A 20,746-nucleotide genomic window follows, 5' to 3' on the forward strand; every position below is an offset into this window, starting at 1 on the left:
AGTAGAGATGAGGTTTCGCCATATTGCCCAGGCTGGTCTGGAACTCCTGACTTCAGGTGATCCACCTGCCTCGGCCTCCCAAAGTGCTGAGATTACAGGCGTGAGCCACCGGCCTTTTTTTGCATTTAAATCGCACCTCCAGGGGTTAGGGAGCTGTATGCAGTGCTGGTTACTTGTGTAGGCTGAGGCACAGAACTAGGCAACCTCCTGGGCCTGAGCTTCCCCTTGTTAAATTGGAATAACAATGAAGACGCCTTCCTCATAGGGTTGTCCCAAGAACACCACGAAGAAACGCATGCAAAGTCCTCAGGGAGTGCCTGATCCCACATACGGAGACCCCAGAGGTTGCCCTCTTCATCCCAGAGTCACAGCTCCCACAGTTTTCTGGACTGTGCCCCACCCCCCAAAATATCACAGGCCGCTAACACAGCACTACCTTCTGTCACAAAATGCGAGCTTCCTGGTGGGCTAGGGTGGGGGACGTATTAACAGCCAATTTTAAAATCAGGCAGAAAAAAACGGTGCTATGGAGACAGGAAGTAATAATTGACTCCAGCTTGGGCAGGGCAGGCTGGGAATAGGAAGTAGATTGGGGTCTTGTTTAGGTAAAAGAAAGACTTCAGTGGCAGACAAAGGAGGAGTAATAAGATCGCTAGGGGGCCCGTGCCCAGCCAACCCACGCACAATCTCAGTCCTTGCAATACCCCCAAGGCGCGTGCTAGGATCACACCCTTTACGGACGCGGAACCTGGGACAGGGATGCGCGAGAAGTCAGGGGGCCTCGCTAGATCGAACCTAAGCTGGGGAAGAGTATTTCTTGTATTTTTAGTAGAAATTCTCAGCCTCGGGGAAGAGTATTTCTTGATGAGGGAAGAGCACGGGGAGACACTCATGCACGCACAAACATGTGGGCGGCCATGGTGTGCCCAGCGCTGTGCTGGCTTCTGGGGACTCCCAGTGTACAAGACAGATAAGGTACCCGGATGGGAAGTGGGAGCCAGTCACAAGCGCACCTAATTTCGGAGAGTGACAAGCACTCTGAAAAGAAAGAAGGTAGGGCTGGGGAGGGGACTAGCCAATTTAAACGGGCAGGAGTCTGTTGGGGGACGGAGACTAGCCTCAGGTCTAGGCCCGTCTTGGGTTGGGGACAGAAGCTGTACCTAAGTGTGGTGCAGGATGCAGCTGCAAAGGAGCGCTTCCGATCGCACTTGATGCTCGCCACGTCCCTGCAAAGTGCTCCCGCCCCCACTCTGTAGATAAGGAAACCGGACGCGCGGCTTGGCTGGCCAGGTGGGGCTGGGACGCCGACTCCCAGCCCAAGCGCTCCCCTGCGCACCCGATTGCGCCTGCGCTGGAGACCCCGGTGGGGGTGGCCTCCCTGGTAGGCGGGACCGTGGCCACCCAGGTGGGCGGTGCCAGTGGCTCTGGCGGCGAGGCAGGGCGCGTGTCCTGGCTCCGCCCTCTCCCGGGTGGGGGGCCTCCGGCAACCGCTTGGCCGTTGGTTTCGGGACGGAACGTTCACGCGGCGGGGGCGGGCGCGCGGGGGAAGGCTTTGCGGCGGCGCCGCTGCCGGCTAACGCGGAGGGGCGCCTGGAGGCGGCGTGGCGTCCGCTCGGGCTCCGACTCCAGTTCTGGCTCTGGCTCTGGCTCTGGCTCTCGCTTCTAGCCCGCGTGCCCGCGCAGTCCCCTCCCCGAGAACCATCCCCTTGCCCCGCCCAGCGTGAGGGGCGCGCGGCCGCCGAGAGACCACGGAGGCGTAGCCGGCGCGGAGGTGAAGAGGCGGGAGCGCCAGCCGGGACCAGCGTCTCGGAGGCGCCGCAGGTGAGGGGGCGGGGCGGGCCCGCGGCCCCTGCATCAGGAGCCCCTTGGGACCCCGAGATCCTCAGGATCCGCCTCGGCCCCGGGGCCACCCCCAAGACTCCCTCTCAGCTCTTCCCCTGGAGTCCTTACCCCCGAGACCCCTTCAGGATCCGCCTGCCCCTCCAGACCCGCGAACCCCGAAACTCCCAAGATTTTCTCTGAACTCCGAGACCCCCTGAGGACCCCGGCCGCTAGTGGGCCCTGAGAACTGTTGGTTCCGGAAACTCTCAAGGTTCCCTTGAGACTTGCTTCTAGCAGCCTCCTCAGAAGCCCCCAGGCCCGGGGCATCTTCCTGGGGGGAGCCGTGGGTCCCAGTGTCCTTAGCTCCGCTAGACCTCGGGGCCCCGTGCCGCCCACCCTGAGGCTCCCTCTCCGACCTGATCTCAGGGCTACGTTTCTCCAACTTGAGGTCCCTGGACCTGCGGGGCGTGGGTGGAAGTGTTCCCAGGGCTGGTGATAACTTAAGATGGTAACAGCGTGCCCGACGACCACCTCCTAAGCTGCGGTCCCCGCGCCTACAGGTGCAGGGCCGGGTTTAACTTGCAATGCTCTGCTGAGACTCAAGTGGCCGCACAGGACAGTCTATAGATCAGGAGACCTGAAGTGGCCGAGGGCGGCCGAACCGGGGAGGGAGCGAATTAGGGCACATGGGGACGCTTTTAGGTTGTTTCCTCCTCTTAATGTTTTCATTCAAGGAACTAACTTTTTTTTTTTTTTTTTTTTTTAATGCCTGATAGGCTTCAGGAATTGACACTGGAAATAGAGATGACACGGTCCCTGCTGTCAGGGCCTAGGGACCCCGGGGCATAAGACAAGTAGGTCGGTTTTACCTGGAGGAAGCTGTGTCGCCGCTGGCAGGGAACCCATCTGGGTGGGCATGGGACTCTGGGAAGGCTGAGCTAGAGAAGTTTGCCAGGGTCGTTCCAGGCAGAGTTCCAGGGGACAGCCAGTATGTCAAAAGGCAGAGAGGCTGCCACAGCACACAGTGTTGGAAGGCGGGAGGTGTGGCTGGAGCGCACCTAATGAAGGTGGCGTGGGAGTGAATGCTAACTGTAGAGAACCCAGCTTTGCACCCGGAGGCCCACCGTGCCCTTGGCCCTTTCTTGAACGACTGCACCTGCCATTGTCCTGAGAAATGATCCAGCTGAGCTGAAGGAAGGTGGGAGGTGGTCGGGGTTGGGGGAGAAGTGAGGGAAGTGTCTCGGTAGAGACCTGGAATGGGAGAAGCTGGCACTTTCGCAGAGTGCTGGGTTTGAGGTGGGAGTGACAAGAAAGAGGATGTGATTCTGAGAGCCAGTCAGGACCAAAGCATGCCCAGTTTAAGCTGAGTGGAGGGTTTAGTACTTCAAGGGAGTGGGTGACCATTGAAGGGCTTCGGGAGGAGAGGGGCAGGAGTTGGTGTGTTTTTCAAAGATCCATATGGCTGTGGTGGGGAGACTTTTTTGGAGGAAGCAAGACCCTATGAGAGATGGGGGTGACCTGGACCAAGGCGGTGGTCGTGGGGGACTGTGGCTTCCTGGGACAGAGCTAAGCTTCTGAAAGCCCAGGCGCAGAAGACTGCTTCCTGCTCTTTCCTGTCTGAGCCTGGGGACTGAACTTTTAAGTGAAGTTTTTGTCCTATTACCATAGGGCCTTAGTGCTTCAGGGTGACTGTGTGCATCCCCATAGACTAATGACCACACAGGATGCAGTGGGGCAGGGTGAGTGGAGGTTGAGTCTCAGAAGTGGGCCAGGACCATGCTGGGCTAGGGTTCCTGAAGAGAACCCGTGTGTGGAAAAAACACCCAACGTGCTTTTTCTGTTCTCTCACTCAACAACAATCAACAGAGTTGTCTTCTGTGACCAAATGTGGAAAAAGGTTTCTCCCTACCACCAAGCGGCCAATCGTTTGTACAAGAGACGCCGAGTATCTTCCAATTCAGTTCTGACACTGTCTACCTGGAGATAGCATCAAATCCCACAAGTTAAGGGCTCAGTCCCCAAGACTGCCCTCCACCCCTTTGGACACCAGTCACAAGCCTAGGACTCTGGAACTTCTGATCCATCAGCTTCAAGTTGGGGTTCCCACGACCCTTCCTTAGGTTTGATTAATTTGCCAGTCGCGGTGGCTCATGCCTGTAATCCTAGCACTTTGGGAGGCTGAGGTGGGTGGATCACCTGAGGTCAGGAGTTCAAGACCAGCCTGGCCACCATAGCAGAACCCCATCTCTACTAAAAATACAAAAAATTAGCTGGGCGTGGTGGTGTGCACCTGTAATCCCAGCTACTCAGGAGGCTGAGGCACGAGAATCCCTTGAACCCGGAAGGCTGAGGTTGCAGTGAGCTGAGATTGTGACATTGCACTCCAGCCTGGGAGATAGAGCAAGACTTTGTCTCAAAAAAAAAAAAAAAAAAAAAAAAAAAATTGCTGTAGAACAGCTCACAAAACACTTATGTTTACTGGTTTGTTATAAAAGATATTGCAAAGGACACAGATGAAAAGATGAATAGGGTGAGGCGTGGGGGATGCTGTGCAGAGCTTTCATGCCCTCCCCGGGTCCTACCATCCTCCAAAAACGTCCACATGTTTGTATTTCTCTCTCAGGAAGTTCTCAGAACCCGACCCTTTTGGGCCTTTTATGGAGACTTCTTAAGCATGTAGGCAGCTTAATTAAACCATTGGTCTTTGGTGATCAACAAAATCTTTAGCCCCCTCTTCCCCGGGTTAGTGGGTGGGGCTGAAAGTTCCAAGGATCTAATCCTGCCTTGGTCTTTCTGGTGATAAGCACAATTCTGAAGCTACCCAGGGCCTGTCTGCGTCAATCAGCTCATTAGCATACAAAATGACAGCACTTTGGAGATTCCAAGGATTCTAGGAGTAGTAAGACAGGAAACAGGATGAAGACCCAGTAGAGATTTCAACAAAATGGAAAGCTGTTGGAGGGGAGGCAAGTTCAGACGTGTCAGAGATTTCCCTCTGGCGACTACGTGGGACTAGAGGGCTGCAGGGTCTGGAACTGGAGCAGGTGCTTTTCAGTGTTAGACATGTCCTGAGGGCCTTTTTTTTTTTTTTGAGATGGAGATTCGCTCTTGTTGCCAGGGCTGGAGTGCAGTGGTGCAGTCTCGGCTCACTGCAACCTCTGCCTGCCAGATTCAAGGAATTCTCCTGCCTCAGCCTCCCAAGTAGATGGGATTACAGGCGCCCGTCACCTTGCCCAGCTAATTTTTTGTATTTTTAGTAGAGACGGGGTTTCACTGTGTTGGCCAGGCTGGTCTCAAACTCCTGACCTCAGGTGATCCACTCGCCTCGGCCTCCCAAAGTGTGGGATTACAGGTGTGAGCCACCGTGCCCAGCCAACTTGTGAGGGCTTTTAAGACTGCGGCAGACGGTATGGATTAAACAGATTAGGAAGACAAATCTACAGGACTTGTTTGTTGAAGTCTCGACTTAGGTGAGGGAGAGAGAGACTCTGGGATAACTGCACCCTGGAACTTCCTGTGGTAACCCAGATGTGATGACTGCTGTCCAGTATTCACTGGCTGCTTGTGGCTACCGACCACCGAAAATATGACTCATGTGATGGAGCTGTTTTATTTAATTTTATTTAATTAGCTTTATTTAATTTTAATTAAATCTAGGCCGCATTCCCCGTCACACATCTAGGGTGCAGTAGGAAGTACACTGTTCCAGGCTTTGTTCTTTTATTCCATTGAAAGCTTCAAGCTTTATACCTTAGGAGGTATAAGATATTCTTTTCTTTGTAGAAAAGGTAAATAGTCTCAGGAATGAGTCCTTGCCCAGGTAGTAAGGATTTCAGCCAGTACTGATTTGTTGGCCAGGCTCTTGCTCCTATGTCCTACCTCCTTCCCTCAAGGAGCCTGCAGCGTCCCCTTGTCAGGAAAATGCCCTCCTCTTGAGTGGTGGCATTGTTCCTCCACGTGGCCCTCCTTATCTGTTCCCACCCCGCCAAGCTAACAGGGACAGTTGGGTGATAAGCACACTGTCCAGGGGCTGGTCTTTTTCCTGAGGCTGCTCTGCCTACTGCCTCTTCTGTCTGCCTAATGGCAACTCTTTCAGCATTTCCGGGGAACAAAAAACTATAGAAAACAAAGCTCTGGGCCTTATTTGTAACGATTTGGTGGTAAAGAGGTAGAAATGAGTGCCTTAAAGTGTTGGGGTCACAGTGGACCAGACAATGCCCAGGCCAGTGGGAAGAATATGGGACACGAGCCAGGAGTTACTCTATAGCTTGTTCCCAGCCCCGTGGGGGAAGTTGACGAGGTCACTGCCTCTCAGTCTCAATTTTCACTTCTGCAAAATTAGGGCATTTGGTTTCATGTAACCTTTAAGATCCTGCCCGCTCTGAAATTCTGTCATTTTAAATTTTGTTGAAGGTTTACCTTCTAGAACACGTCTTATGTATCCTCTCGAGGTGGGGTAAAGGCAGGTGGGTCCATAAGCCCCTGGCCTCCGTCTTGGCATGTTTTAACATTGGCTTGTTAAGTAACACGTTTATTTGAGTTAATGTGTCCTATCTGGTGGGCAAACTGTATGTAAAACGTTGAATGTTTTAGTGGATGGCAGAGTTCCCTGGAAAATATCAGGTATATTTGTTTGCCATTTCAAGCTGCACTGATGTTAGGAGGGAAGGCGCAAGAATATGTAACACACAACTTAGGGCTGGCCTGTTGGAAGGGTTCGGTGTCGGCCTTGGCCAGGTTGTGGGTCATAGTCACCACCTCATTGGGTTATTGAGAGGGTTAACTGAGATAGCGCGTTAAAACGCTTAACATTTTCCCTTGAATCTCTATTAAGGGCTGAAAAAGTGGCATTAATTAATGTTGCTCTTTGAATTAATTTGTGACCAAATTAAACTAAATTTGAATTAGATTGTTTTTCTAGTGGTGGGTTTTGCTGTTTTCCTGGTTTGGATGTGTATGTCCAAGCAGCTCTGTTTGGTGGGACTGGTTTCAGGAATCCAACTAACTTATTTCCATCGTTACAAAATAAGACATTTTTCCCATTAAGTTCAACGGAATAAAAAGTGATTCGTTAAGTGGAGTGCGTTCAAATTAAGGGTTCGTATTTTCTGTAAATTGAAGAAAATAACTCATCCTGAAGATCCCTTATTATTAGTAATGGCTGAAATTAAGTTTTACCAGAACCATGATTACATTGAAAGTAGTTGTGACTGCCTTGGAAAAGTGGTGCTGGCGTGAGGCAGTTGAGTAACAGATTGTGTGCTTTACTGAGCACCTTTCAGGTATGCGTCTCCCTTGCAAGTCTGCAGCAGTCCAGTCGGTCCTGTGCATGTTGGAATCCCCATTTAGGAGACGGGGAAACAGGTTTAGAGAGGTCTACCTGGCTGGGGAAAGGGTGGCGTTTCCTTGTCTCCAGGTCCTGTGTTTTCTCCACCTTAGTCCTAATGCTGCTTCAGGTGGAGTTGTTGTGGTTTCAAGACTAAGCCTCTCCTTTGCAGTTCCAGAAGCTTAATTTTTTGCCCATTTGTGCCTTGTTTCCAGTGCAGGTGAACCTAATCATGCTAATCACAGTCACCTGTCAGCTAGGTCAGAGATGATTCATTTGTGGTTGGAAATATGACTGCCACGTGTGCTTGAAGACGGTTGCTCAGTTGCTCGGTGATTTTTTTTTTTTTTTGAGATGGAGTCTTGCTCTGTTGCCCAGTGTGGAGTGCAGGTGGCACGATCTCGGCTCACTGCAACCTCTGCCTTCCGGGTTCAAGCGATTCTCCTGTGTTAGCCTCCAGAGTAGCTGGGATTACAGGTGCGCACCACCACACCCGGCTAATTTTTGTGTTTTTATTAGAGACACAGTTTCACCATGTTGACCAGGCTGGTCTGGAACTCCTGACTTCAGGTGATTCGGCCGCTTTGGCCTCCCAAAGTGCTGGGATTACAGGTGTGAGCCCCCACACCCAGCCTTGCTCAGTGATGGCTGCTGCCACACTCTTCCTGCTCTCCCAAGCCTACATGGGAGACCTGATTGCTGTGAAAAAGGAAGTTTGGGGGAATCGTATCTGGAATGAAGGGAGAGGAGGATATTAATGAGCAGGGTCTGGCCACTGAGCTTCCATGGCATGCAGTCATCTCTCATGCTGAGGGTCGTGCTGGGAAGGGCTTGCTTGAAGGCTCCCCATCTTCCAGACCTGCCTTGGTATAGTCAGAATGCAGTGGATAGATTCTGGCCTCCTTTAAGGACATTCCAGTCCTTAAAATCCACCCTGGCTACACAGATTACATTTAGTATTTCCAAGCCTCTTGTCTCCTGTCAGTAGCACATTTATAAATGGTTTCTTAGTGTGAGGCACTTTTGTAACAGTGGCAGTAGTAATATTGGTACTAATAGCCTACCGTGTTGCTGGGCTTTGCTCTAAGGGCCCAACATAAATCAACTCATTTGTAGTCACAGTGACCTTGTCTGACTTTCTTTGCAAATTCTAGGTTCGTTTTATTATCAGCTGTGGGTTGACTACAGGTGAGTTAAAGGTCAGCATTCGGAAACTTTGCCAAATAAACGTGATACCACTCGCTCCTGTATGAGATGGATGTAGTTCGAGCATATGTTTACTCTGAGTCCCTGTTGCTTAATTGTAATCAGATGCTGCTTGAACACTCTTTATCTTTGTGCTTTTTGAAACTGCTCAAAGCCCATGTGATCATCTGTTTATAGAAAGAAATTAAGAGAGTCGGGCACAGTGGCTCACACCTGTAATCCTAGCACTTTGGGAGGCTGAGGCAGGTGGATCGCTTGAGGTCAGGAGTTCGAGACCAGCCTCTGACCAACATGGTGACACCTGTCTCTACTAAAAAACCACAAACTTATCCAGGTGTGGTGGCGTGTGCCTGTAATCCCAGCTACTTGGAAGGCTGAGGCAGGAGAATTGCTTGAACCCGGGAGGTGGAGGTTGCAGTGAGCTGAGATTGCGCCATTGCACTCTAGTCTGGACAACAAGAGCGCAACTCCGTCTCAAAAAAAAAAAAAAAAGAGTTTTCTTGCCACTTTTAGTCATTATAGTTCTTGACACACATTCCCCTCTCCCCACAGACCCTCGTGATGTTGGTTCATTCGTCTCTCTGCTCTGTTTTCCTTGGCACTCTGGGCTTCTCCCTGTCCCACCAGGGTTTAGACAGCCACAGCCTATTTGCTAGCTCAGCGCCAGGCCCAGGCCCAGGCCCAGGTCCCGGCCCAGCAGGTTCTTCTGCCAGACTCGCTGGGGTCACTCATGCAGTTGTGGTCCAAGGCAGCCTTGCTTTTGTGTCGGTGGATGGTACCTCGGCTGCCCACCGAGTGGCAGGCCAGAGCTCTGCAGGGCAGAGTTCCACTGGGACAGGCTCTGTGGTAAAGGGTGTGTCAGACTTGTACTTGCTTCCCATTATCCCATTTGCTGATATCTCAGTGGCCCAAAAGTCACGTGGCTAAGCCTGGAGTCTGTGAGGGGCTGTAGAAGGGTGTGGCTGCCAGCAGGCATGAGAGGGGCGGGGCCATTAACATCCTCCCACAGTAGGGTTGTGAGGTGCTTTGTTTTACTACCTGTAAATAACAAGTTCGATTTTGGTAGCTTATATTTTGCATTGAACTCCGTTTGATGAACGTTTACGTAGTGCTGGATGCCAGGGATTGCAGAATATGACCGTCTCTAGCTACTCTGTGCTAGTTTATAAAATGCTAGTGATCTCAAGTTCTAAGCAGACAGCATCCTGCTAAGACTTTGGCTTTGGATTAAAAAAGACAGGAACTGCTTATAAGAATCTCTGCTGGGGCCAGATTTTGCTTTCAGCAATGCTGATAGGTCCTTGAAAACAGAGAAGGGTTGCTATGATGACTTGGCTCTGGGCCTGCAAACCGTGCTGACGACATAGTCACCAAGGAAACCAAGAGATGCAGCGTCTGAAAGGCCTCCAAAGGGCTTTGTTACTGTTGTCTGGGATCTGATTGGCTTAGATAGTGTCTGGATGGGAGCAGAATGCTGGAGCTTGCTGTCCTGCTGAAACTTCGAGGACCTGGTGCTGATTGCTTTGGAGATCACCTTACTTGGATTTTGGTTTAAAAACAAGGGGGAGATTTAGGATTATTTCTAGGTTATTGTGAGATTTGACTCTGATGTTTATGCTGCTGTAAAACAGGAAATGAGGTAATGTCTTTAAACGTGTAGTGTGATAATGAACTGTAAATGTCTAAATATGGGCAACTGTGCAGTTCAGGTTGCAGAGTTACTGTGTTGAGTTTTTATATAATTGGGTACTTCCCATCTGCCTATTGAGGTTGAACTCTGTGTGGTTCTGTTTGAAATACCGTCTGAGGAGCCAGTACCAGACTTGCAGTTCAGGCTGAGAAAGAGGTTTTGAGCACTTAAGCCAGCCACAAACCACCCAGGAGTGCAAGCTGTGGCCTGTTACGTAAGTGTTAGGAATAGTGATACCTTGTTCTTTTGGGAAACTTTGAAATCACTTAATTTCAGAGTTAAACATAGCCTGCAAAGGTTTAATTTGTTCATACTGTTTTTGAAGATGTGTAAATGCAATATTTAGGTTTTGAATTTGTAACCATAATCGCATATATATGGAGAATCAAAAGCAGTTGAACAGTAGTTGAAAGAACTAGAGGTAGATTTTGAAAGTTCTTTACTGTGGTAACAGTTTTGGGCATGTGGTCTTTTTAGGTCACTGGTTGACTAGTGTGTGTTTAAAAAATATTCTAAAATGTCATGTACAGAAGGCTGAGCTAAACAAGCCCTTCTCATAGACAGGGAGGAGTAACTATTTGGAAGTGATGTGGATTATTTTGGGGGCCAGGAGTGGGGGCACTTGGATTAGTCAGCTGATGAGCCCTCTTATCGTCCCCTTCCAAATAGGATTGAACAGGAGTGGCTCCTGAGTCCTGCCCCGCAGCAGGAGGCCAGGAAGGGAGGTGCGGGGCAGCCTCATGCACAGGCCAGAGCCTGAGCTGTTGGACTCAGCAGTTCCAACTTTCAGAGCACTTTCATACAGAGGCCTGAGCTTTCCAAACTCAGCGCATTAGCAAGAATCCATGTTTTATAGTTGGTAAAACTGAGGATTGGTGAACAGTTAAATCAGTCATTGAAATCTCAGGGATGGGGTCCAGAGTTGCTTACATTATTAACATATGGTGGAGGGATTTTGTTATACAGTGGAGAAACTCAACAGTTGTTACTTTCCTTAGAAAGTATCTAGTAGATCAAAAAAACAAGAACGATGAGTTTGGTGATGGATGTTAACTCCTCGGTGGGGAGAAGGACCAGTGTTCGGGCCTAGCCCGGGCCGACTGCCAGTCCTTCCCTGGGGCAGGTTACAGCGTCTGTGAGTCCCGTTTTCTTTGCCTGTGGACTGTGGTTTCTTAGCATTTGGGGGAAGGTCGCAGACATGTTTGGGAGTTGATGGAAGCTGTGAACTCTCCCTGGGAAAATGTATGCATGGACTTAGGCAGTTGTGTACATTTTCAGGGAATAACCGGGATCCCATTTAGCTCTGCCATCTCATGATGCTTATGGACTGGTTAAGCCTTGTTTCCTTACCCTGGAAAATTACTTTTGATGACATGATTCTAGTGGCGGGGTGTGTGTGTGTGAGTGAAGATTACACGTGAAAAAGTGATTTTTCAGCCAGTCGCCGTGGCTCACGCCTGTAATCCCAGCACTTTGGGAGGCCAGGACAGGTGGATCAGGAGGTCAAAGATCGAGACCATCCTGGCTAACATGGTGAAATCCCATCTCTATTAAAAATACAAAAATTAGCCAGATGTGGTGGTGTGGACCTGTGCCACTGCATTCCAGCCTGGCGACAGAGCGAGACTCTGTCTTAAAAAAAAAAAGGTCATTTTTCTTTTTCTTCCTTTCTTCTCTTCTTCTTCTTCTCCTCCTCCTCCTCCTCCTCCTGCTTCTCCTTCTTTTTTTTTTTTTTTTTTTTAAGACAAGGTCTCACTCTGTGGCCCAGGCTGGAGTGCAGTGGCACACTTGTGGTTCACTGCAGCCTCAACCTCCTGGGCCCAGGTGATTTTACCTTTCGGCCTTCCAAGTAGCTGGGGCTACAGATGAGCACCACCATGTTTGGCTAATTTTTGTATTTTTTGTAGAGATGGGGTTCCCCCATGATGTTGCCCAGGCTGGACTTGAACTTCTGGGCTCAAGGGATCCTCCCGCCGCAGCCTCCCAAAGCGTTGGGATTACAGATGTGAGCCACCGTACTCTGCCGAAGTAATGTTCAGTCAGTGCTGGTTCGGATGTGGCAAAGCAAGCCCCGACGTGTTCTGCTGACCACTTTTCTGGAAAGCGGTTTGGTGGTGTGTGCTAAGATACTTTACAGTGTTCATACTCTCTAACTCAGCAGTTCTTCTCTGAAATCTCTCCTAAATAAGTAATTTCACAATATATAGGCTTTGTGCACCAAGTTGGTCGTCAGAGTGTTATACTGACATTCTGCATCAGAGATGTGTCAGTAAGACACATATATATACATTACACTTACATTTATGAATAGTTTTTAATAACATAAAGGAGATATATTTATTTTAATGCATGAAAAAGTAGGATATGCACTGTGTTCTCAAATGATGTCAACACTTTTGTTTGTTTATTTATTTTTGAGACGGAGTCTTGCTCTGTTGCCCAGGCTGGAGTGCAGTGGCGTGATCTTAGCTCACTGCAACCTCTACCTCCTGGGTTCAAGATATTCTCCTGCCTCTGCCTCCCTTGTAAACAATTTTAAAAGAGAGTAGAGAAAATATATAAATGTTAACAGTTAATGCTCAGAGGTCATAGGATTATAGGCAAAACCTTGTTTTTCTGTATTTTTCCTTGCTTATAGTAGATATTATTTCTAGAATTGGGGGAAAATGTGATCTTGGAAAATTTTTATTTTTTATTTATTTTTTATTTTTGAAATGAGGTCTCACTCTTGCTCAGGCTGGAGTGGAGTGGCGTGACATGGCCACAGCTCCTTGCAGTGTCGACCTCCCAGGCTCAGGCAACCCACCCACCTCAGCCTTCCTAGTAGCTGGGACTATAGGCATGCACCACCATGCCTGGCAAATTTTTTAAATTTTTTATAGAGACAGGATCTTGCTGTATTGCCCAGGCCAATCTTGAACTCCTGAGCTCAAGCTGTCCGTCTTGGCCTCCCAAAATGCTGGGATTACCACATCTGGTCTGATTTTGGAAAAACTAAGGAATATGGAGATAGCTTGGTGATAGAGACCCAGATGGTTTGGGATTTCTATTTTTATATAAGGTAAGAATTGACTTTTTACTTGGATGACTTCTTTCGACTAGATTTCAATAAGGCCGAGGGGAGGACTGGTGCCTTGGAGCGGGTGCTGATGCTGAGAAAGGGCCATGCCCCAGCCCAGTGCTGTGCACCTTAGAGCACTCGTTGGCTTCCTCTGCAAAACCACCTTTGGCTTCGCTTTGTTGTGCCACTTACTGTTTTACTTCTGTGATAAGTCATCTGTGTTCATGTGCACTGGAAATTCTTCTAGAGCAGTGTCCCAAGAGACAGCGAAACCCCCAGCCTGGAGCCCACCCCTCCATCTGCGCCTGTGTGTGTGTTTTCCTTCTGTGCTGTCGCATGTAGAACAGCGAGAGTCCAACTAGCCCGATGAGTCACGTGAGACGAGGAATGGTGGCTTAGGAAACGTTTTGGGTGTGCGTCATTTGCATATGACATTTTTCAGATATTCTAATTAAAATAAAGATCGAGGACCTTCAATTTTAATTCTAGCCTTAACTCTCTTCCAGGGTACAAATAAAAACTTTGACCTGGGAAATAGAAGTCACTTCTGACTAATTTTTCCCTTCAGAATTCACAGATGGATTCAGTGGAGAAGACAACAAATAGAAGTGAACAAAAATCCAGGTAATTAAAGGCAGCTCTGCCTTCAAGCAGCGTCCTTGACTTCATCTAGCATCTGTCGGGAGTCTGCGTGCCTGTCCTTTAGTACCTGCAAAGGCCAAAGTGAAATGGAAACACGGGCATGAGGGAACCTCGAGGGCCATTTTCCACCCTTGACTTCAATGTAAGGAACATTCCATAAGGCAGTTTTCTGCCCAGTCTCCAAACCGAGCAACATGTCATTAGAGGGGTCACGTCTAGAACTGGCAGTGTCAGGCTTCCTAAGAAAGAACTCTTTGACTACAGATGGACCGCAGGCTGTGTTTGCTGTAAAGTGAAGCACGGTAAAGAGGCACTTACTGTAGAATGGGTTGGGAGTGGTGGGCGGCAGAAAACCAGCATTTGCCAGTAACGTTCTTATCCATCACTGCAAGGAGGGGTTATTTTGTCATCATCATTTGTGTTCATAAGCTGTGTGCTGCTTCAAAGGAATGAAAATTGCTGAACTTCTGGTTCACAAATATGTATCACTTAAACATGAGCTTAACACTGAGCAACTTAAGACGCATGAGACACAGCTGTCCCACATCCTTTAAGGAATAAGGGTAGAACGTGAAATAAATACGTGGAGAAGGATACACAGGCTGACTCCCCGCAGTGTAAGAGGGGACTCTGTGTGTGTGTGTGTACAGCACAAGGCCTGAATTCGCAGAGAGTTCCAGACTTTGTGTTTGCAATGTTTCCACTTTGACTTTCGTTCTCTCGCTTCCTTGTTTTCAAGTAGAAAGTTTTTAAAAAGCCTCATCCGGAAACAGCCCCAGGAGCTGCTCCTGGTTATCGGGACTGGTGTCAGCGCAGCAGTGGCCCCGGGAATCCCTGCCCTTTGCTCGTGGAGAAGCTGCATCGAGGCCGTCATTGAGGCCGCAGAGCAGCTGGAGGTGCTGCACCCCGGAGACGTCGCCGACTTCCGGAGGAAAGTGACAAAGGACCGGGACCTGTTGGTTGTCGCCCATGATCTGATCCGGAAGATGTCACCTGTAAGTGTCAGACAAGTACCTCTGGTTTCTTGGGGACAGCTTGGTTCTGCACCAGGTTGGATGAGTCTGTGAACCTAATGTTAAACTCTGCAGGCCTAACTTGCGTTCAGTGTTCAGCAGAGTCGGGCTGATGAGCCAGAAATCCTGGAGTCCATTGGAGAGTCGTCTTTTAAAATTGAAGGAATGCCAGGCACAGTGCAGTGTGGGGCTCCTAAAGTAACTCCTATTAAATAGAGCCTGACTGTGTGAGATGGTCTCAGGGAGATGGTCCAGCTGCACTCAGTATGAACTTTGGGATTGTATGTTCACTTAGTGAAGGGATATCCCTTAGGCATGTTTGGTGTAAGCAGGCCAGCCATATTTCTTCAGATGACAAGTGCTTCCTAGAAAACATTTGAAGATGGGAGAAGTTCCAGCTTCTTTGTCTGTGGTGGAGATGATCTAGTCGAGAGGAGAAGCACTGATGATGCAGGAGCTATTCCTGAGTGAGGCCCTGGGGCCGATGGGTCTGGTGCAGGGGGAGGTGCGGCAGGCCATTGTTGTCCCAGGTCAGCCCAGGTGTGGGCATAAAGGCTGGGAAGCTGGACCCTGTGGCTGGGGCTCTTGGCAGGCGCTGTTTTCTTCTTCTCTTGTATTTACTGAAGAGGCACAGTCACCATCTGAGAGGAGGAGATGTTGGAGGTTTGAACAGAGGAGAGAGCAGGGAAAAGAGAGCTCGTCACCAAGGAGAATGGAGAGTTGACGTTAACTGGGAAAGGAGACCTTAAACCACATGGCTTCATGTGAGCACCTTTATACTTCCCACCTGGAGACCCGGGCGGGCAGCCCGAGGAGAAAACGGTGGCTGGACAGGGTTCCTCTTTGCTGGCTCTGCCACCCTCAGCAGGCAGCTTCTGTCTGGTGCTCTGTGAGCAGCTGTAAATGACATGCGTGCGCAGGGAGTGCGTGCAGGGGAGGAAGTGGGGGCTTCAAGGGCCACCACTGAAGTCACATACACCACTTCTGTTTCATCTCATTGGCCAGTTTTACCTAGGGCTGCACCTAGCTTTGCCAGAGCTTGAGGAGTGTTTTTAGTTAGGTGACTCTGCCACATGTGGATGTTTTATTAATAAGGGACAACTGTCATCACAGGCCAGGAGCTGGAAATGTATGGCCTTGTTTGGGCCTGTTTTTCCAGATGAGGTTCTGACAGGCAGCCACGCCCTTTCATTTACCTATAGTATGTGGCTGCTTTCGTGCCTCCAGGCCGAGGTGAGTAGTTGCAATGGAGACTTTATGGCCCACAAGACCTAAAATATTTCCTCTCTGGCTCTTATAGACAACTTTTGCTCACCCTTCCTAGGAAGAAGAAGGGAGGAGTTGAAGGGAGGGCAGGGAAGGGTAGTGGGGTCGCTGGGCAGGCCTGAGGGCCCTCATTGTCCTTCATGTGAAGAGAGGCTGTTTGTCTAGAATGAGAGTCGTTTGTCTTGAAAACAAATAGTTGAGCATCATTCAGCTCTTCTGCTCACTGTTGTGTGTTTTTGAAAACCTCCATCAGGAAGTGTTGAGGTGAGGCCGTCAACACAGCTGCGTTGACAGTTGGAGAACAGGCACGGGGAAGCCGAGAGTTGGTTGCATCAGGAATTCCAGCAATGCCAGAGAAGGGCGAGGGGCTTGCAAGTGTGTTTGGGGAAGCTGTAGTGATCCATTGTAGACTCTAAGCTGCTCAGTGGAAGAAGGCAGGACAGCAGGGCAGCGAGTGACTGGTCGGTGGTAGTGGGGTCAGTAGCTCACGGGCCTCAGTGGGCCTAAAGTTTCCCTGGGAGCCAAGTGCTAGAGAGGTGGGCAGATGGGAGTGGCTGGACAGGGGAAGCTGGCCCAGAGGTCTGGGAAGGATCCGGGTCTTGGTAATGATGAAGCCTGGGGGGCTGTGGCCTGGGGGGCTGAGATGGGCCAGGACCGTGGGAGGAGAATGATGGGTGGAATTTAGAGGCCATGATCCCAGGAAGAATCATCCAAGTGGACATGAGAATCACCCCAAATTACGACAGCACAGCTGGAGAGACTCCAGGGAGCCTGGAGCCAAGCCCTCACCTTCATCCGTGCAGGGAGTGCAGAGGAGCCCCCCGGGAGGGGTCTCGGATGTGCAGAGCCAGGTCTCGGGTCGGGGAGAAGGTGAGTCTTCCCAGGAGAGGATGGGGATGTGGGGCTGGCTGATGGCAGACCCACTGGGGGCAGTGGGAGGGTTTGGGGGGAGTGGGAGAGTCAGAAGGGCTGAGGCCATGAGTGGGAACCTGTGAGTCTTGGTTTCTTGTGCCAGCCAAGCAAGGCGAACAGGCCCAGAGGGCGAGGGGAGGGGTTGTGATGCCCAGGTGCCGAGGCGGAGGGTGATGGTGAGGCTGGGAGCCAGGCAGAGGGGACCCGGTGTCCTCCCAAGCCGGCCTCCGCCCCGCCTCTCTGTCCCCTCCAGCAAAGCTCTGCAGCATGGTTGCTGCATCTGCTGTCGCCAGCCCTTCTTTTTTCTCTTGAAGCCATGCCAGCCAGGCTTTGGCTCTCAAGGCCCCTTGGAGGCAGCTCCTGTCAAGGCCACCGGTGATCACTGAGGCCGCCTCTGGAGGCCAGGCCTCAGTCCTGATCCTCTTGTGTCTCTCAGAGTATATGCAGCACTACGGGCCGGGTGTGCTGGCTCACGCCTATAATTCCAGCTCTTTGGGAGGCCAAGGTGGGCGGATCACTTGAGGGCAGGAGTTCAAGATGAGCCTGGGCAACATGGCGAGACCTCGTCTCTACAACAAATAAGAAAAATTTTAGGCCGGGTACAGCGGTTCATGCCTGTAATCCCACAACTTTGCGAGGCTGAGGCAGATGGATCATCTGAGGTCAGGAGTTTGAGACCAGCCTGGCCAACATGGTGAAAGCCCGTCTCTACTAAAAATACAAAAATTAGCTGGGTGTGGTGGTGCATACCTGTAGTCCCAGCAACTTGGGAGGCTGAGGCAGGAGGATCGGGAGGGGAGGTTGCAGTGAGCCAAGATCACGCCGCTGCACTCCATCCTGGGTGACAGAGCAAGACTGTTTCAAAAAAAAAAAAAAAATTAAAAAATTAACTAGGTGTTACGGCTACTTGGGAGGCTGAGGTGGGAGGATCACTTGAGCCTGGGAGATCAAGGCTGCAGTGAGCCGTGATCGTGCCACTCACTGCACTCCAGCCTGGGTGACAGAGTGAGACTCTGTCTCAAAACATAAAATGATAAAATGAAAAATGAAATAATATAAAATAAAAGATGAAATTATTATTATTATTTTTAAATACAATGAGCTGGGTGTGGCAGTGGCACCTGTGGCCCTAGCTACTTGGGAGGCTTAGGTGGGAAGCTCGCTTGGGCCCAGGAATCGGAGGCTGCAGTGAGCTATCCTGGCACCACTGCGCTCCAGCCTGGATGACAGAGCAAGGCCCTATCTCAAAAAGAAAAGAAAAGAAACACTGCCTCGCACCTCACTGAAGGTGCCACGAAGACACACACTGTTTCATATACCGCCGAGAAAGAGAAAACTGGGACTCTGCAGTGCTCAGGGAAAGCTACAGTCTTTACCGTGGTCTTCAAGACCCAGGTCATCTGCTTCTGCTGCCGACCCTTCCCCTCACTCCTCTCCTGCCTCAGTGGCCTTTTGCTGACCTGGGATGTACCTGAGCCATAACCTCAGTGCTGTGGTCCTTGCTCTTCCCTCTGCTTAGAACATTTTCCATGAGCCCTCACCTCCTCAGGGCCCTGTTCAGATGCCCTCTTCTCAGAGAGGCTTCCCTAGTGCCTTGGTCCTGTCCACCCTCCCCCGACAGCGCCTGCCCCGTCTCTGCCCTGCTTTCCCATGGCAGCGTCACCGGTGGCGTGCTGCACGTGTGCATTGCCTGCCCCCTGCTCTGGAGTTTCAGTGAACTCTGTGAAGCCAGATTTTCTTTGTTTTCAGCTGCTGTATCTCTGGCACCCAGAACATGGCCTGTTCAGCTGCTCAGTAGTTAAGAGCTGATGTTTTTGTAACTGTCATTCCATCTTTTTGTAGCGCACAGGCGACACCAAGCCCAACTTCTTCCAGGACTGCCTGATGGAGGTGTTTGACAACCTGGAGCAGCACATCCAGCACCCTCTGGTGCTGCAGTCGATCCTCCGCCTGATGGACAGGGGCACCATGGTCCTGACCACCAACTACGACAACCTGCTGGAGATCTTTGGGCAGCAGCAGAGCAAGCCCATGGAGTCCCTGGACCTGAAGGACAAGACCAAGGTACGGGCTGGGGCTGGGGCTGGGGCAGCCACAGGTGTGGGAGCTCTGTGGTTAGGAGCAGCTTTCACTCTAGAGCAGGGAATTAATAATGAAGTAGCCAGGCGTGGTGGTGCCTGCCCGCAGTCCCAGCTACTGGGGACGCCAAGGTGGGAGGATTGCTTGAGCCCGGGAGTTCCAGACTGAAATGAGCTATGATCATGCCACTTATTCCAGCCTGGGTGACAGAGTGAGACCCTTTCTCTTAAAAAAAAAAGAGTAAGAATGGGCGGTGGCACACTGGCATCCTCTGGGATCCTGTGCTCCACAGGAAAACAAGAAGCTAGGACGTAAAAGGCTGAGCCGGCCTCCGCAGGGCAGCTGGGAACTGATGGGGCAGTGTTGCGTGCATCTCAGCACTTCTCTTTCCTGCTCTTATTTTGTATTTTCAGAGACAGGGTCTTGCCCTGTCACTCAGGCTGGAGTGCGGTGGCACAATCATAACTCATACTGCACAGCAGCTTTGAACTTGCGGCTCAAGTAATCCTCCTGCCTCAGCCTCCCAGAGGGCTGGGGTGACAGGTGTAAGCCACCAGCTCTGCCCAACTTGCTCTTATTTTCTTTATGTGTTCTGTCCTGTAGGTATGTAAGCGTTTCTCATCTGCATTTATTCATTATGGTCATTTGAGGAAATGTGGACAGTAAAGAAAATAATAAAGAAAAGCAAAATCAGCCACAGTCCTATTACTATGAATTTTTTTAAAACAAATTGCGATTGTAATATATGCAAAGATTTAATCCTGATTTTTTTTCTTTATATTATGGACTGTGATATTATAATTATATTAATATTATAAATTATATTACTATGTTCCTGTCATTAAGCATTTTTAAAAGGCATGATTTAAATGGCAATAAGATAATACTAAATTAAAATTGTTATCCTGCCTCTGTTGTTAGCATATTAGGCCATTCTTACACTGCTATATAGGAAATAATCGAGGCCGGGCGTGGTGGCTCACGCCTGTAATCCCAGCACTTTGGGAGGCCAAGGCAGGTGGATCCCTTCAGTCCAGGAGGTCAAGACCAGCCTGGCCAACGTGGCAAAACCCCATCTCTACTAAAAATACAAAAATTAGCCAGGCATGGTGGCGCGCACTTGCAATCCCGGCTACTCAGGAGGCTGAGGCAGGAGAATAGCTTGAACTGGGAGGCAGAGGTTGCAGTGAGCTGAGATCACTGCACTCCAGCCTGGGCAACAGAGTGAGACCCTGTCTCACAAAAAAAAAAGAAAAATAAAAAATTCCTGAGACTGGGTAATATATAAAGAAAAGAGCTGTAATTGGCTCACGGTTCCACAGCTGTCTAGGAAGCATAGCAGCGTCTGCTTCCGGGGAGGCCTCAGGAAGTTCCCAGTAGTGGCGGAAGGCAAAGTGGGAGCAGGCCTGTCACATGGCAACAGAGAGAGTGGCAGGGAGGAGGTGCCACATGCTTTTAAATGACCAGATTTCTCAAGAAGTCACTATCACGAAGATGGCAGCAAGCCATGAGGGATGATCTTGCCTCATGATCCAAGCACCTCCCGCCAGGCCGCACCTCCAGCACGGGGGATCACAATTCAACATGAGACTTGGGTGGGGACAAAGGTCCAAACTAGATCAGTTGGCATGTAGTTACAGTTACAAATAACACTACAGGGTCCTCATACTTTTATGTCCTGTTTTCAAGGTCAATTCCTATAAGAGTTTTATGGTCAAAAGGTACGAATA

The 20,746-nt window shown here is 50.1% G+C and overlaps 1 protein-coding gene across 13 annotated transcripts in view; it reads left to right on the forward strand.

Annotated features, from left to right (window-relative positions):
• The first annotated feature begins 1,427 nt into the window (after window positions 1-1,427).
• Window positions 1,428-20,746, forward strand: part of FAM118A (family with sequence similarity 118 member A) — a 32,291-nt gene continuing 12,972 nt past the window's right edge. For 2 of the 13 annotated variants that reach the window (XM_023221813.1, XM_023221824.1), the window contains exons 1-3: window positions 13,673-13,728; window positions 14,486-14,741; window positions 18,780-19,001. In XM_023221813.1, coding sequence (XP_023077581.1) covers window positions 13,682-13,728; window positions 14,486-14,741; window positions 18,780-19,001 — 525 coding nt within the window. In that variant the 5' untranslated portion in view covers window positions 13,673-13,681. The other 11 variants (XM_023221817.1, XM_023221821.2, XM_023221814.2 and 8 more) reach the window with 11 other exon arrangements.

Source organism: Piliocolobus tephrosceles, chromosome 19 (assembly GCF_002776525.5).
Source record: "Piliocolobus tephrosceles isolate RC106 chromosome 19, ASM277652v3, whole genome shotgun sequence".
NCBI classification, from domain to species: Eukaryota; Metazoa; Chordata; class Mammalia; order Primates; family Cercopithecidae; genus Piliocolobus; species Piliocolobus tephrosceles.